The sequence below is a fragment of the Trichosurus vulpecula genome, chromosome 6 (genome assembly GCF_011100635.1).
Source record: "Trichosurus vulpecula isolate mTriVul1 chromosome 6, mTriVul1.pri, whole genome shotgun sequence".
NCBI lineage: Eukaryota > Metazoa > Chordata > Mammalia > Diprotodontia > Phalangeridae > Trichosurus > Trichosurus vulpecula.
In genome coordinates this window covers 161,688,028-161,706,426 of record NC_050578.1, presented here as the reverse complement: position 1 = coordinate 161,706,426, position 18,399 = coordinate 161,688,028, and the positions used below count along the sequence as shown (strand labels likewise).

The following is an 18,399-nucleotide window of genomic DNA, read 5'->3' as shown; positions in this document are numbered from 1 at the left end:
GAAAAAAAAACACTACTGCTCCAGATGGTGGGAAAACAAGCATCAATGTGATGATAATTATAGTGAAATTTGAATTCATCTTGTTAGATGGGCTTTTAAACTATAGCTTGTTAATGTATGTTAGCACTGAGTGGACACAGAAAATGCATAATTGCTTAGTGAGTGCAATTTATCACAAGTCATTATTTTTATGCTTAATGCAACCCATTTTTGTCAAGGTTAGTAGACTGAAGATCAGAGAATACCGAAAATAGAGCTAGGTTTCAGCAAATTATTTGACAAAGTCCTTTATAGACAAGTTGGAAAAATCCTGGAACAGTAGTTTGGGAGCTAGAAAGGGCACTTAAACCCAGTTCACTCTGAAGCTCACAGATTGGACCTCCTAATGGCTGTATTTCGGGCCCTCCTGGCTTAGAGTAAACGTCAATGGTAACTGTTTCTCTTTTGAACAGCAAACCTGAGGGTCTTCCCCTTTCTTTTTCTAATTAAAGGGGCCATTCCCTTGACTCACTTCTTAAAGAGGCTTCCTAGTCACCGAATGGGCATTACCTTACTCTAAGTGAATACATAAAAAGGCCTTAGCCTAAAAAGGGCCAGGGTCTCCCATTGCATCCTGGGCCATCTCCAATCATCCTTATGAATATCTAGTCACTGGATCCAAAAGGCTCTGGAGGAGAAAGTGAGACTGGTGACCTTGCGCAGCCCTCCCTCACTCAAATCAAAGTCAATTGCAAGTCATATCATCATTTCCCTGATGCCACAGTCCTCTTCGAAAACAAAGGACAAACACAACGCAAGAATTCACTTAACTCAACCCTCTCATTTTTCTGATGCACATAGATGTGATGTGACTTGCCCAACATGATACAAGAAGTATATTTTAGTATCAGTGGGATTCACGTGAAAATCCTGCCATTCAAAATCAATCATTCTTTCTATTACACCACTACTATGGTAAGATTTCCCTTAAAGGATTGGACAATCCAACCCACAAACAGGACCAAATTATCAATGGACTGCTGTCATGTTATAAAGAAGCTTTCTAAGAAATGCTTCAAAGCTTTAGGTTTTGTCCTGTTTTACATGAAGGCATAAATTACATGTTTATCAGATTTGCATAATGAAGGGATGGATAGATAATATATTGGATTAGAGAATTTGGATCCAGGATCTCTATTGTTATAGCAATTGAGTTAATTGCAAAGTACCTAATTACATCAAAAAGAATAATTACAACGACTTAGCAAGAGAATTCATGTGCAAAAGAAGGTAGTCCATAGTGACATCAGTCAGTAATGACAAGGCAGTGAAAGACTTTTTAAAATACAATAAATGTTTATGAACTTAGACTCAATAATTGAAAACTAATTTACAAAAACAGGCATATGAGAATTCACTTATATTCTAATCCAAGAAGGCCCTATTTGACACATTCTGCTTAACTATGGTTTCCATATTTCAAAAGGGATATTAACAATCTCTAGGTAGACAACAGAAAGCAAAACAGGTGACAAGGAGGTTATTGTCTACACCATATCAAGAATATTTGAGGAAACTTTGATTGTTTATCTTGCCTAGATAATAGGAAACTTGTAAAAAAAAATCAAATCTTCTTAAATATTTGAATTTATAAAACATGGAAAAAAGTAAAACTTATTCTGAGTGGTAAAATAAATAAATAATATCAATGGGTATAAGTTGTAGGAGTACATTACGTTGAGAAGTTTCCCAATAATTTGAACTCTAAAATTGGAAGAACTTTAGGAAGTAAAAGGTTTCCAGACAATGATTAAATTAATGGTATATAGTAAATTACTGGATATAGTGGTCAAGATGCTTGACCACTTATAAATAGCATCGTCAAAGGGAGACATACATAAGATGAATGATTTTACTAGATATCTTCTAGACTCTTTTCCAACCATGGTTTTGTGAGTTCATGCTCCTGAAAGCCATCACGTCTTTTTGAAGCTGCTGCAATATTGAATCTTAAGGTCTCTTCTATAGAACCAATTTATAGGTGAAGTTACTTTATGATAAAAATTCTTTTAATATCCCAGCAAATGCAATCTTTTCCATAAAGGTCAATACTGATATTATCTTGACTCAAATTCCAATGTATATATATAGCAAATATCCCCAGAAGATCATGAATATCCTTTTTGCATGATTTTGAAGTGATAACTTAGTTTTCCAAAGTGTAGTTCAGATGAATGATTAACAGGATGATTAAAAAGAAGGGGTAGTAAGTGGTCAACTATTTGAGGAAATCTTAGCTCAGTGTCACTGTATGTTTGATGACTGGTTGTCTAAAGGCTCCAGAATATGCCAAACTTAGTACTCAGATTTCTAATAATAATTAGCTGTTATTTACATCTGAGAAAGCCATAGTCTTAAAGGATAGTTCAGGAAAGTGTGAAATAACTCAAGAACTGAATGAACTGAAAGAGATATCCCTAGCAACTCCAATGATTTAGTGTCCATCCATATAGCAAAAAAAGAAGTAAGTAAAGTACTGAAAGATTTTTCAGTGATACAAAAGGATTTTCCCATCCCTCCTAGTATGGAAACTGAGAATATTTTTCAAATAACCCAAGGGTTAGGGTTTTTTTTGCTGATGTTTTTACTAGTTTCTCAGTTAAGAAAAAAGACAAAAGATTAGTCAAGCATCACCTGAAATTATTGAAGTCATGCTGGCTTTGTGATCACCACTTTTTCTATATATTCACTAACCATATGTTTTCTAGCTATTTTGATAAATTTTTAACAATTAACTGATTGGGAGCAATATGACCCAGAAAGAGATTTCTCTTTAAGGGCCACCCTGAAGTGGAACCAGAGGTTCCATGGACCAATGCCCCCGTCCTGAGTTCACAGGGATCTCCCAACTGTTTCCAATATAGCACATTGCTTCCCTAGGCAATAAGGGCCCAATTGAAAGTTAATAAATGAGGAATTGTTTGATTATATCTGTACATTATAAATATTACAACGGTATGCAGACTCAGTTAAGGGTGTGAGAAGTTGACATAGAGATGGAGAAGATAATTAAGAGGTTCCTATAATTGTCTAGGTGAGAGGACGTAATCACTTGGGCTAAGTTGATGGCAGTAGGAACTGGAAGAATGAACAAGAACATAGGTTAAAATGTACAGGTAGGAATATATAAGGAGTATGAACCTACCTCAATGTGAGGAAGAACATTTTTACAGCTTGACTTCCTTTAAAATGAAACGGCTTGTATTATGATCAAGTAAATTTCCTGTCTTTCTATTTTCACGTAAAGATAATGTGATCATTTGTCAGGGATATCATCAATAGGATTCTGGCATTGAGTAGAAGACTTGGCTTAATGATTTCAACAACCCCTTCCAAGATTCACACTGAAAGATTATTATTTGTAATACATTCTTTCCTGGATAGAAAGAATTGTGTTTCTCCTTTGTTTTCGAAGAGGACCGTGGCATCAGGGAAATGATGATATGACCTGCTGTTGACTTTGATTTCAGTGACGGAGGGCTGTGCAAGGTCATCAGCCTCACTTTCTCCTCCAGAGCCATCTGGGTCCAGCGACCAGATATTCATCAGGATGACTGTAGATGACTGAGTGGAATGCTAAAACAATGAACTCCTTTTTGCCTTTTCTCAAGAACAGTCTCTGTCTATTTTTAATGTGAGTAGTGGTTTCTGACCCACACATGACCCAGTATGCAATGGGGGACCCTGGCCCTTTTAGGCTAAAGCCTTTTCATGTACTCACTTATAGTGAGGTAATACAGCGAATAGGACCCTTTAAGAAGTGAGTCATTGGTATAGGGACTCTGTGGTGAGGAAAATCTCTCTACCAATGCAGATTGGTACCTTCTCTGCAAATTATAGTTTTAAAGAGTTACCTAGAGCAGCGGTGTCACTGTTAGAATAGGAACCACTAATCAATACATACAGGTCCTTTAATTAGAAAAAAGGAAAAAAAAAGTCAAGCTGGGAGGGGAAGACCTTCAGGGTTGCTGTTCCAAAGAGAAACAATTACCACTGATATTCACTCTGGGCCAGGAGGGCCCAAAATACAGGCATTAAGTGGAGCCTGGGCAGGGACCCATTTATAATCTTCAGAGTGAACTAGATTTAAGGTTTTATGGAAGGGAGGAAGGGAGGAAGGGAATGGGGTGAGTTGGGAGGGAAGAAAAGGGGGAAGGAAGAGGGAGAGGGAGGGAGGGAGGAAGGGAGGAAGGAAGGAAGGAAGGAATCTATACAGTAAACCCCAAGTTAAGTGGGCAGCTTATGGCCATCAAAGTTGACCTGCCTTTCAGACAACTCCATCTACTCACAGTTTGTGTTTGTGCTTGTGCTTTGTTTTCAAAGAAGACCGTGGCATCAGGGAAATGATGATATGACTTGCAGTTGACTTTGATTTGAGAGAGGGAGGGTTGTTCAAGGTTACCAGCCTCACTTTCTCCTCCAGAGCCATCTGGATCCAGTGGCCTGATATTCACCAGGATGACTAGAGAGCACCCAGTATGTAATGGAAGACCCTGGCCCTTTTAGGCTAAGGCCTTTTCATGTACTCACTTAGAGTGAGATAATGCCCATTCAGTGAATAGGAGGACTCTTTAAGAAGTGAGTCAAGGGATGGCCCCTTTAATTGCAAAAAAGAAAAAAAAATCAAACTGGGAGGGGAAGACCCTCAGGGTTCCTGTTCCAAAGAGAAACAGTTACCATCAACATTCACTCCGAGTCAGGAAGGCCCCGCTAAATGAAAGCTCCTCTCTTCCTAATAATTCTGTTTGCCTTTTAGGAATCTCATCAGAAATTAGAGAGGGGAAGACCCATAAGGATTAAGAATAGGAAATAAAACCAGGGAGTTTAGGAACAAAGAATATGTAGACTATGTGGACAGTTGGAATAAAAAGAACAAGATCCACAAGGAAGTCAAGGTTAAAGAAGTCTAACTTCATGCAGGTGGCTTTTGTGTGGTTGGGGAGAAAATTAATCTCTGGCTTAGGAAAGAAATCCTATAGAAAGAGAAGGGACATTCCCCAAGTCTAGTTGCTTCCAGCTGTCACCGATCAGGGTCTTTTAAGCAACCAGAATTGCCAAGATGTGACAATATGAAACCAACTTTAAATTTTAAAATCATTATCTTATATATAGTTAAAATCTTATATATAGTTAAGAATAGATTATATTGGATAGGGACTGGGCATGCAACTGGGGATGTAACTTCATTGGTATAGGGACTCTGTGGTGAGGAAAATCCCTCTACCAAGGTAGGTTGGTACCTTCTCTGCAAATTATACTTTTAAAGAGTTACCTGGAGCAGTGGTGTCACTGTTAGAACAGGAACCACTAATCAATACATATAGGTCCCTGTGGTCACATATTTTCTTTGTTTTAAAATGTGATGTCCATTTTATCATGTTTTTTTTTATTTTGTCAAATATATCCCAATTATATTTTAATCTGGTTTGGGATACACTCAGGAGTGTTTTGGGCTACATGTGGCCCACAGGCCATGTGTTTTATGCCTCTGACCTAGAGCATTCATAACTTAAGTGACTTGTCCAAGATAACACAGCCAGGATGTGCCGGAGTGAAGATTTGAAACCAAGTCCTGCCTTTGAGGCCAGTTCTTTATCTTTCTCTATATATGTCATGCTGCTTCAAGTATATAGATATAAATTATTTATATATTATGTGAGAGAGAGGGAGAGAGAGAGAGAGAGAGAGAGAGAGAGAGAGAGAGAGAGAGAGAGAAGGGCAGATAGGTGGCATAATCAGTAGAGCACTGGCCCTGGAGACAGGAGGACCTGAGCAGGACCCAAATCCGGTCTCAGACACTTGACACATGTACTAGCTGTGTGACCTTGGGCAAGTCACTTAACCACAATTTCCCTGCCTTCCCTGCTTCCAAAAAAATAGAGACAGAGACAGAGAAAGACAGAGAGAAAATGACAGAGACAGATGATAGGTCTATAGATCTATCTCTTTCAATGGGTATATACATACACACATATATAAACCTATAGATATATCTATATATAATATATATATTTATTGAACATTATATTTATTTGTATTATATTTATTTATATATTTATTGAATATTATGTATGATATTATATATAGATAAATGTATCTTAATTATACATACACATACACACGCATATATGTATATACCCATTCACATACATATACACAGTGAATGGAGGAACCACAAGAAAGCTTTGGGGATTTTCTTTCAATATGTAAAAAAATAAAACAATAAGGTCTTCAACTATACCATAGTAAGCAGTGGTCAATCCCTACTGAAAAATAAGATTTGAAAATTAAAGGTTATTGTTTCTATCAGTTTTTTTTGCTATAATACTAATAACATAAAAATGACCTTTTTTTATTAAATTCAACGAACTATTAAAATAATATCCCTCCCACATATCAGGCCATTCAACAGATTCCACTGCTGGGATCAGGAGATTCCACTGAAACTGGTAGGTGCCAGAATAACACTCTTTCCTTGAGTAAATTAATTATATATTTGGATTTGAGCCCTTAGATTAAGTCAAACCAGCTTTGACACACCACTGAAATACTGAAAGTTTCAGTTTCATAAAAGAAAATTTGTAAAAGGAATGTTCATTTCTGAAATTGAAAAAAAATGTCATTTTCTTTTTAAAAATATTATAATAATTTCTGAGAAATACTCCCCCATGGAACTATTCCTTGTAACTAAGAAAATTACTTAAGCTATACAAAACAAGAAGCAACCATGTCTAAGAATGTGCTCCATTCTATGCTGGCAATTCTTGTCTTTTTACTGAGATTTTTAGATACAAGACTGATCTTCCTTCTGGAAATGGGTTCTTAGAGAAACCTGATGATCTGAATTTAACAAAGTCAATCTTTCTCATTTCCCTAGACAATTATGAAGTAACTGACTCTGTAAGTCAAGGGGCCTTAATTTGACAAGGAACAAGAAAATGAACAAATGAAAATTATTTTGTCTGACCTTAAGTGGTATACCTTTCCACTTAATAGAATGACAGTGTTATTCACAGAAAAGAATAATTGCTGGATTACTAAGAGGCAGTTTACAATTAAATTCTATATAAAACATGCATTGTGTATATATGTACATGCATGCATTACATAAGAATACATGCAAGCATTGTTTGGGTGTGTGTATATATATATGTACACATATATGTATGTGCATATATATATATATATATATACACACACCCAAATATGTGTATATGTACACCTACATAATGAATACTTAAGCCATTGCCATTTAAGCCATGAAGACAACCACTTTATACATTTTCATTTTTCCCTAAAATTATTAAAATGGTGTGATAATAAAATAAGCTTACCTCCTATATCAGGCCGAAGTTTGTTATCATAGCCTTGAAGTAAAGAATTCAGGATGTGGGTGACATCACCTTCATGTATCTTTGGTGCTAATACCCAAGTTTTATTCACTGTTAAATCCTCGTCATCTTCATCATCTGCTTTATCCACACTAAAAATGAAATAAAAAAATAAGAAAAATGAACTAACCATTTTATATAAAATAGAGAATTTCTGAAATTAATTCTATCATCTTGGGAATTTATGTCAAGTAATAAATGAATTCCTGACTTCTAAACCAATTTCTTTTTGGGCCACTTAATTTAGAATTCGTTAGTGAAACCCAACACAGAAGCACAACGTGAAATGCATAAAAATAAGCCACAAATAACCCCCAAGAAAGAGAAAATAAGGCATGAGAAGAAAAATTTATAAATGATGTTGAAATAACCTAATAACAAGTGAATATATAGAAGAGGATAAATAAGGAGATATGACTGAAAAAGTTTAATATGATTGCCTGAAATTATATATAATATATATATACATATATATATATATATATTTCAGAAGAATAACTGCAAAAAACTATCCTAGTAGACAGGAAAGTAGAGATATATATACTATAATATTATAAATAATCCCTGTTGCTTAAACTTGATTTGATATAAAAATGAATTCTTAGAGCTGGAAGAGACCTTAGAAATATTAGGTAATGGCCTAGATTCATAACTTATTTTATAGATGAGTAAATCAAGGCTCAGAGAAGTTACCTGACTTGGCCAACTACACAGAATTCATGAATAGACTTTCAGTCACGCCTTCAGGACACTGAGAAATGTTAACTTATAAAAATAGTCAAACATTCTGCTTACTTTTAATTTTCTACAGAAAAGGCGATGGTTTAGGTGTTGATCTGGAAATCATGGATATAATTGGAAAAAGGTCAAAAAGTGCCTACAAGTAATTTTCTTTCCATCTGAATCAAATGTGTCTGGACTTAAAATTTCCTCCAGGGATGAAATTTTCCAGCTCCATTATTCATCTTTCATACATCACTATGTCCTTCTGGTTCTATAGTCACAAAAATGGCATCAAAGCCAGTCAATTATATTGCCCTAAACAAGACATTCACAAAGAAAATATAGATTTATAATTAGATTGCTATCACAGATTTGAAGCTTCTTATTTCTACACAGGAGACTAAAAACCTTTTTTTTTCCCTACAAAAAGAGACTTTTCTCAGATGTTCAAAATAAACTATCATCTAGAGAAAAAGGGGCTCTTTTCTGAAATGTTTGAGAATTAAGAATTTAAGACACTGGATTTGTTGCTTGTTCTTTGGGGATCGAGTTTCTAGCTCTTGTTTCTTTGTGGAAGCCTTTTAATGGTGTCCTCAGACTTCCTTTCAACCTGTTCCTCTGTATTTGGTTCTTGTATTTCAAACAAATGGTGTTCTGGAGAAATCCCAGTGTTATACATTTGATAAGTAGGGAAATGACTATTTTACTCTTATTTCTACTATTTGGCATGTTGGGAGGTGGTACCCCCAGGTACCACCTCTCGTTTGGCCATCTTTTAAAGTTTTATTTTCCTGAATTATGTGGAAATTAAATATTTCAATTAAATTAGGTCAAATAATCATCATCATGTTACAGAGAGATATAACTAATTTAGGTTATAAAAATGTCTTAGTTCTGGTTTTCACTTATTGAAAAAAATTATAACATTTCCTTCTAATTTCCTACTTATTTCTCTCATAATCTTGTTAAATTCAAAACAATGAAACTACCAAATTATTGACACTTCCTACTGCTATTTTTTTTTCAGGGAACTTTTCTGTCTAATTAGACAAAGATGTCAAAGATGACCTGAGACTTCAGTGGCTCTCCTGCTTTGGAGGTCAGGTGTGGTTTTTAACTTTTGTTGTTTTTTTCAGAATGAAATATCTGGTTGCCTCGGGCAAGGTTTTAATGCTTTGACCAACTATGCATAAATAGTCTAACCCGTAAGATCTATAAATCAAAATTTAAATACGGAGTAAATACATATTCGCTATGATCCTCAATACAGTTTATTATTAATTCATCTTTTCCAAATGTTTTGCTTAAACCTAGATATTCTAGTCTATATTTCCCTAATCTGGCAATTGATTGCAATTGAATTGAGCTGAATTAAACTGAATTAAATTCAGCAATTGAGCTTCTGTCTTCTACGGCATGATAACCTTTCTAAATGGTCACAAAATATCTGCTTAAAATGCTGACCTCAAATCTGACAGGAAAAGAACATCAAGTTCACCGTTGATAATTTTCAGACTTTGATTGCTGAGAAGCAGGGAAAAATCTTCTTCCTCTATTCAATCCTTTCATTGTCTATAGTTCTTCAAAGTTCTTTGATTGGTTCCATGGTTACATATAATTTTTACAGGGCAGATGGCAAATTCATTTAAAGTCAGTATTTTTCACTGTACACAGTAACAAGAATATTGTATCATAATCAACTGTGAATGACTTACCTATTCTCAGGAATAAAACGATATGAGACAATGACAAAGGACTCCTAACCAAAAGAAAATTGCTATCCACGTCCATGGAAAGAGCTGATATAGTCTGAACACAGATCAAAGTGTACTATATTTCAATTTCCTTATTTTTTATGTTTTTTTCTTTTGGTCTGTTTCTTCTTTTATAACATGACTGATATGGGAATACGTTTTACGTGATTGCACATGCACAACCCATATTAAATTGTTTACCATTTCAGGAAGGGGGAAGATGAGGAAAGAATGGAGAAAATTTGGAAGTCAAAAAAATGTTAAAAATTTTTTTAAAAATAAAAGAAAATAATGAATTACAAAATAGAGTAAGTGTTCTCAAATCATTTCTTTATCTCTCTTGGGCTCTGGTTCCCTCATCAATGTTTCAGCTCCATCTTTTAAAATCTCATCATTCTACTTGACGTAGGAGACAGAAGCAGACTGCCGACCAAGAGTCAAAAAGCTCCAGTTTTTTTTTCTCTTATCTGTTAACAGTGCCCTTTGGTCTTAAGTGGCAGACCTGCCCCTTCCGTAATTTTCATATTGCTCTACACATACTTTAAAATGTGCCCTTTTTATGTTCCTTTGCACTTTGTTTTGAAAACATGGGCTCATTCTGTGCTTTTCTCTAATTGGAATTTCTGAACTTCTGCTTGTTTACCCATTGTAAATGACATTAACTCTTTGGCTTTAATCAAATTTCCATACCTCCTAAGACCTGATATTGGTTGATATGACTAGTTTATTAAAGAATACAGGTATAGGTCATGCCATACTTTTGTATTCATCCTTAGTTACCTACCTCTGCTTTGTTCTAGCTTTTGTATATGTTCTTTTAAAATTTGAGCTCAGATTGTACTTACTGCTAGGGAGAATTCAACATCACTGCTACTTCCATAAAAAAAAAGGCTAGAAAGATTTATTGGGCAGAATTTTTCTCAATATGATTCCAAGACTATATAAATTTCAGAGTTATCTACCATATCACTCTAGTCTTCGGTAGAAAAATAAAGCTATATTTACATTTTAAGTCAATTTTAAATTTAATTTCTCAATTATATTCAACTCAGGTTAGCAATATTACAGTTTACTACCTGGAATAGAAACTATACCTGTATTTTTAATAAGCTAGTCATACTAACTAATATCAGGTCTTAGGAGGTATGAAAATTTGATTAAGGCCAACAAGTTAATGTCATTTACAATGATTAAAAAAGCAGAAATTTAAGAACTCCGGAGCACTTCATTGCATTAGTCCACGAAAACTTCCTGGGTTTCTCTGAAACTGGTACCTTGGTCATTTCTTGCAGCACAATCATTCCATTACATTTATAAACTACAGTTTGTTCAGCCATTCCCCAACTGATTAGTACCTCCTTAGTTTCCAGTTCAAGACTATGGCTTGCATTTTTGGATGTGGCCAATATGGGAATTTGTTTTGCTTGATGTTCCATATTTATCACAAGGGTTTTATTTTTCCTTATTCTTTTTTTTTTCCAGGGGGAGGGGAAAGTTGGGAGAGAAAATGTCTGTTAACTGAAAAAAAGATTAATTTAATTTAAAATAGTGAGATAAACATAAGATTATAAAATATACTCCACTGATGTCATTTTAGTAAATTTTATAGCATTCATTGGGATGTTTTGCTATGCTCAACTATTTTCCACAGCTACCTAAACTGAAGAAAATGTTACTAGTCAAATAAATTGAGGCAGACGCATTGGTCCACACATTCAATAGGCATTTAAATTCTGTCTATGTTCAAGGTACTAGACTGGGTATTAGAAAACATGAAGGTAGATAAGGAGCATGTCTTGTTATCAGAGTTTACTGTTCAATGAACAAGGGTTGGAGAGAGCCAATAGCACAAACAATTATAATACAAGAGACAACGAGGTAAGAACAAAAGAGTGATACTGACAAAATATGATGGTCAATTTGTGGAGGGGCAGATAATTCCCACTCAGTGTGAATGAGTGTGTCAAAGAATGTTTCATAGAGGAAGTGACATCCAAGCTGAGGTATGAAGAAAAGGAGGCACTTCAACAGATGGAGTTGGCGGCAGGGAGTGTGAGAATGAGAACAGGAGATACAGAATTGCTCATTTCTATTGCCCAAGAATATTGGGAAATATGGCTATGCAGGTGAATTAGAGGCAGACTTTGGAAGATAGTCACTGTTAAAGAGAGAAAGTGATCTTTCATTCTCTGGGCAATAATTTTTTTGTGTTTGTGTAAGGGAATGAGTAATGAACTGTATGGTAGGTAGTAACTGTGTGAAAGGTAGATTGGAACAGGGATAGATTAGAGTGGATGGCCAGTTAGGAGATGATTACAGTAGTCTAGGAGAGAAGAGATAAGTCTCTGCATTTTCATATGTATAGTGAGAGTTGAAAAGAAGGGCTGAATATGAAATCAATAGGGAGGTAGGAATAACAGGATATCTGCAATCAATTGAATTATGAGATGAGGGACAAAGAAAAGACAAAGATGGTTCCAAACTTAAAATGCTTGATAACATCTCCATATGGTTTTATTAGCCAAAACAGAGAAGACAGGAGAGAGGCAGGTATATATCCTAGAACTCTGGACAGAGATTCGGGTGGAAAGAAAGATTTTGGAGCAATTTGAATAAAAGTCATAATGACAGACATGGAAGTTGATAGGATAACCAAAGTAGAGAAAAAAAGAAAAGAGACTTAGAATATCCATTGAGAACCTTCATATGTAGAGGGGAAGAGATCTAGAAAAATACAGATTTAGAAGCAGGAAGAACCACGAAAGTGTAATGTCTTGGAATCCAGTGGGAAAGAGGAATCAAGAAAGAGAGCAATGACTATCCCTCAGTGTTAGATGCTACAGAGAAGCCAAAAGGAATGAGAACAGGACAAACACCACTGTTTTTCAATGAAAAAAAAAACATGACATTGAAAAGGTATTTCAGTAGAGTGTTGAAGTTAGAAGTTGGACTGCAAGGGCTTAAAAAGTAAATCAAAGCCAAAGAAATGGAGTCAACGAATGAATATAGATAGGTGGTGTTTTTTTTGTTTTTTTGGTGGGGGGAGGTGTTGTTTATTTTACTTCTGTTTTTAGGCATTCATACTGGAGGTAAGGAGAGAGAAAATTGAGAGGGTAGCAGGGTCTAGGGTTGTTTGTTTCTTTTAATCATCATTTGTTTCCAGGGTAGGAGAGATCTGAGCTTGTTTGTAGACTAAAGGAATGAGGATCTAACAGAGAGAGAGATTGAAAATTCAATGAGAGAGGGATTGATTTTTGGAGCAAAAAGATGAGAGATGAGATAGAATGAATTCCAATTTGATAATTTCTACATAAAGAAGAGTATTTGTCAGCTTTTGATTTTAGATAGATAGGGATATTAGAACTGACTAAATTCAAGAAAAAAAGTCACCTAATTAAGTAACACCTTTATTTCATTTCTGTTAAAGATTTTTTTAAATGTCTTTATGTTATATGGGGTGCCACATTCATTTCTAAGCTAAATATTAATTAAATTCATATTCATATGTCTCATCTCTGACACATATCAGTTATATGAACCAGGGCAAGTCACTAAACCTCTCAACACTCTGAACAACTCTCTAACATTTTAAGATACACAAACACACACACACACACACACACATATGTGTATTGTATAGAGATAATATTATGTTATATACTGTGTATGTATACGTACCTACATATACAGCTAGTATATATATATCTATATGTAGGTATATCTATATCTATGTAGATCTATATATAGATTATCTATCTAGACATATATATCTATATGTATATCTATCTATTTACCTATATTTATAAATAAATAAATGGCGCCTACCTGCTTGGTAGAAAGAATTTCCTCACCTAGACTAATGAAATAAAAGATCCAATTCCTATAATATCCCCATATATAAATACGTATTTAAGTTCTGATTGAGGTCTCTGACTATTGGGTCAATAAGAGATTTATTTTCACTGTTATCAAAATATACGGGTGGAGATATAAATATTTTACATAATAACATCGACTGCATTATCAATGTATATAGAATACCTCCAGAAACAGAACTGACATCCAATAATTAAAGTCAGAGATGGCCTTCTAATTTGCTTGGCTAAGAAGTGCTTAATTGCTATGATTTGCAGAATGCCAATAGATCTTCTTACCCCAAAATATCTTTATCTTTGTAACTATATCTTTATACTATATCTATCACCTCTCCATTCATCAGTCAGAATAGCTGAAATCATGCCTCAAGATTTTCTTTTTTAAATGCAAATCTTCCTTCCAGGGAAATTAACAATGTGGTTATTTATCAAATATTAGCAAGAAGTTCGTTAATAAGCTCCTTTGAGGATGGGTCATAAAACAAGGAAATTTAGATTAATAAGCTGTAGAAGGAAATGAGAGACAGAGGGAAAAAACACTCTAGGATAGAGGTCTTTAACCTGACATCCTCGAAGTTTTGATTTTTTAAGTTTTATAATTATGTTATTATATTTGGTTTCTTTTGTAATATAATCAATTTTACTTTATTTATTTAAAAACCTTATCCTAAGAAGGAGGCTATAGGCTTCATCAGACCGCTAACCCTGCCCCCCTCCCAAAAAGTTAGGAACCCCTCCTTTGGAAAGTAGTATACTACCAATTGGTCTTCTCAAAGTGATAAGTAAATATTTTTGCTACAAATCAATAGGTTTGTGTATTCCAATATTTCTGGAAGAAGTTAGCAGTTCATCCCCATTCACATAAGTGTAAAATAGGAAAGCTATTTATCTTCCTATCTTTGCCCACACCCAAATGCCAAGTCAGGTGATAGCGAGCAATGTTTTTAAATCAGATTAAATCAGATTTCTTTTCTTCCTCAGACATTAGAACTCCCCCAAGGTTCATACAAATGAAAGAATTCTGCTAATACTTTATTACCTTTGAGCCAATACTAAAAGCTTTCTTTGGCTTTTTAAAAAACAGCTATGCAGTATCTATAGCTTGAAAATGACCTAACAAATTCAATGTGAAGTTATACATGGTAGTTATATGAGATTCCATGCCATCTTGGGGAGGGAGGGGAGAAAATCTGGAACTCAAAATTATGTAGAACCATGTGCTGTAAACTAAAAATTAAAAAAAAAATTAAAAAAAAGAAAATGACCTAACAACCCTTTGGAAACAATGATATACTCTGAAGAATCACTACAAGACATACATTGCAATTTAGTTTTATTTTTACCGGTATGCCTAGAACCCAGACATTTTGAAGCCAAAGCAAGCCAAATTAAACTTAACTAAACAAATAAAATGAAAATACTTTTAGGACATAGGTTGTTTTTATCTGAATTCATTTCAGTCTGATCTAATCCAATAAACATTTATTAAGCACCAACTATATGCCAGGGTATGCTAAGCCCTGGAGGTACAATTAATAAAAAGACAATCCCTACCCTTAAGGAGCTTACACTCTAATGGAGGCTAAAAAGAAAAAATTGAAAGGAGGTCCTATTAATCCTATTATAGTACCAGAATATCCAGGATGTAGCTTCATTCCTCACACCCATAACATTAGAATATTTTACCTATAAGAAGAAAAATCTGCCTCTGGAAGCTGATTTACTCCACCTTCCTAGTCATCTGAGGGAATAAAAAATTACAGTCACATGAAGTCTGGGCTTGTCAGACTTTCTGGGGTAGCTGGCACTACTTATGTCACCATACTGTGATAACCTATATGGAGATGAGGTAGACTGTACCCAGAGAAGCTTAGTAAAAGAAAAGCCTCTGAATTACTGTTGTGTGTTGTTACGGTGTTAGGGAAAAATTAAGTTCCCTTTGTCAATCCTCAATGATTTATGAGTGCCTCATTTCATGCCAAAATCAAACCTGAAGCAAAAGAATGTTAATGTTATAGCTACACTGACAAACTCTCATTCTTTTTAATGTAAGAATTCTTTAAAACAATTTTTTTTATTTTTAAAATATGCTTTTTTTCTCCCCAATAGGATACTTAAAAGGATGATATAATTATCTTTCTAGTAACATTTGTTTTGTTTATTTGAGACTTGTGATTCCATTGGTGTGTGAGCCTCCCAATGTGGTAACTCTCTTCTGCTAATATAGATTTGTAACTCATCTGTAATTTCAATCATGGACAGTTTGCTGAGAAAATTGAAAACTCACATTGAAAGATCAAAAGATTTGCCCATGGAGCACAGCTAAAACATGTTAGAGATAGGACTTAAATCCTATCTCCTATATCCCTTAAATCTTCCTGACTACAAAGCTAATCATTTACGCATGATTCCTCTAACTAATTAGCTACTATAAGCTGTTTACCTTTACTTTCTCTAACAATTAACAAATTCATCTATAATAATCAAATAATTGTCTAAATAATTAAATTAGATAAATATCAATTTTAATGTAAAATTATTAAAATTCATTTATAAATCACTTATGGCACAAACAGGGATTTCTATAACAGTGTAGTACAGGAGTGGGGAATCTACAGCCTGGAGGCCACATGTGGCCTTCTAGGTCCTTGGGTACACTTTTTGACTGAGTCCAAGTTTTACAGAATAAAACCTTTTATTAAGGGGATTTGTTCTGTGAAGTTTGGATTCAGTCAAAGGGCTGCATTTGAGGACCTCGAGGGCCACATGCGGCCTGGAGGCCGAATTTTCCCCACCCCTGGCTCTATAGTATGCACAATGAAAAGTCATTTGGACCTATAGTCAGAAGACCTGGATTCAAATTCTTTCTTAACTCCAGCACTGGGTTCATTTGAATGTCATTTCAATTTCAGTCTTTTAATATCAGATCCTCTCTCCTCATACTAAAGCATGTCCAATTTTCACTTAACCCTGAAAAGAGAAGTAAACAAATCCCATTGTGATCAGACCCTGCCACATCCTCAGATCATTTTTCATCTTCATTCTCCTTGATTCCACTGTCACACTCCTGCGCAGCTATCCCTCACTTAAATCCAATTGACTTGCAAGTCATGGCATCATCTTCCTGATGTCATGGTCCTATTTGAGAACAAATGACAAACCACAACGACTACATACAACCACAGCAAAAGGTGGCCATTTTCAATCAGTGTAACATTAAGCAAACTGATGGACCACTCTGAGCCTTCTTTTTCTTACCTCTAAAATGGGAGACTTGAATTATATAACCACTAAGATCCTTTCTAGATCCACATCTATGAATCTATAGTGTTTTTGCCCTCCATATCATGAACCAGGAGTCTTATAAAGAGCAATATTTTGAATACAACCACCAAGGCCATCACAACAAAAACAAACAGTTAGGCAGACCCTCTTACCTCTCATCCTTTCCTGCTAAAATGTCTGTTAGACCTTGCCACAAAAAGAGGAGGGAAAAACAAATCTTTCTACTGTTTATTTCTTTTTACAGAAGGTTAGCAGAAGGACACAGTCACATGAGAGAGAAGCAACACTACAACCATACCAATTTAGATGTCTGAACATAGGGGCTGGTGTATTAATTTGCTGCTTCCATGATACACACTTTCCCACAGTAAGGACAGACAACATTTTTAACCTATAAGAAAATGGTGTAAACAGACAGTTGAGTTTACCTGAAAATTACACTGAAGCCCTAGTACTTTATGTTATATAATCCTCCTGTTTGTGTCTTCCAGTTTCCAGAAGGTCTTACTACTTAAACATAAGGGGACATTCATATGTATAAGGGTTCAACCACATTAAGCTCAGAGAAAGCTAACATTTTAAGTTCAGTAATTGCTAGTTCCATTGCCCCTCAGATGCTTTTCTTTAGTTAATCCCTCCCCTTGTGATCTATTCTAGACTGTAAGAGAGGCAGATAGTCACCATTTATAGCCACTGGAGTATTCACTTGCAGCATTTATTCTAAGCTCACATAATTCTAAATTATGGTTCTAGATGTAGCTTAGAAAAATAAAAATGGAAATATCTTGAAGGATTATTTAACCTATTTCCATGTTAATAAACTCATGGTCAAATCTTTTTAAAGTCTTTCAGGGTAGGAACTATGCACTAATTTATTAAATAAGGTGAGATATATGTGTGTATAGACACATATGTACATACATACATGGAAGATTTGACTTTACCTGTATATGTGGTCATATATGCACATGTATAATAATTATAGTTATATACATATAATATAAATATGTGCACATGTATAATAATTATAGCTGACATAAATCATTCTGCAATATTTTATTTTATATGTGTAGATGTGTACACACGTGTACAAATATACAAAGTAAAATTTTACATTGTATACACATCTGTGTACATGTATCTACACATACACACACCCACATATATATATATATATATATATATATATATATATATATATATATATATATATACACATATATACACACATATATATGATATGTGCACACATGTTTGGTTCATCTGTTTTTCTTGAAGAGGACTGATGACCTCATGAGGGTTATGTCTTTTATGTCCACATTGTAATGGCAA

The 18,399-nt window shown here is 34.6% G+C and overlaps 1 protein-coding gene across 1 annotated transcript in view; it reads right to left on the bottom strand.

The window, feature by feature from the left end:
- GABRG1 (gamma-aminobutyric acid type A receptor subunit gamma1) overlaps nt 1-18,399 on the bottom strand; it is a 100,787-nt gene that overhangs the window by 60,718 nt on the left and 21,670 nt on the right. Inside the window, exon 3 of the mRNA XM_036765050.1 lies at nt 7,374-7,522. Coding sequence (XP_036620945.1) covers nt 7,374-7,522 — 149 coding nt within the window. The remainder of the gene's footprint in view (nt 1-7,373; nt 7,523-18,399) is intronic.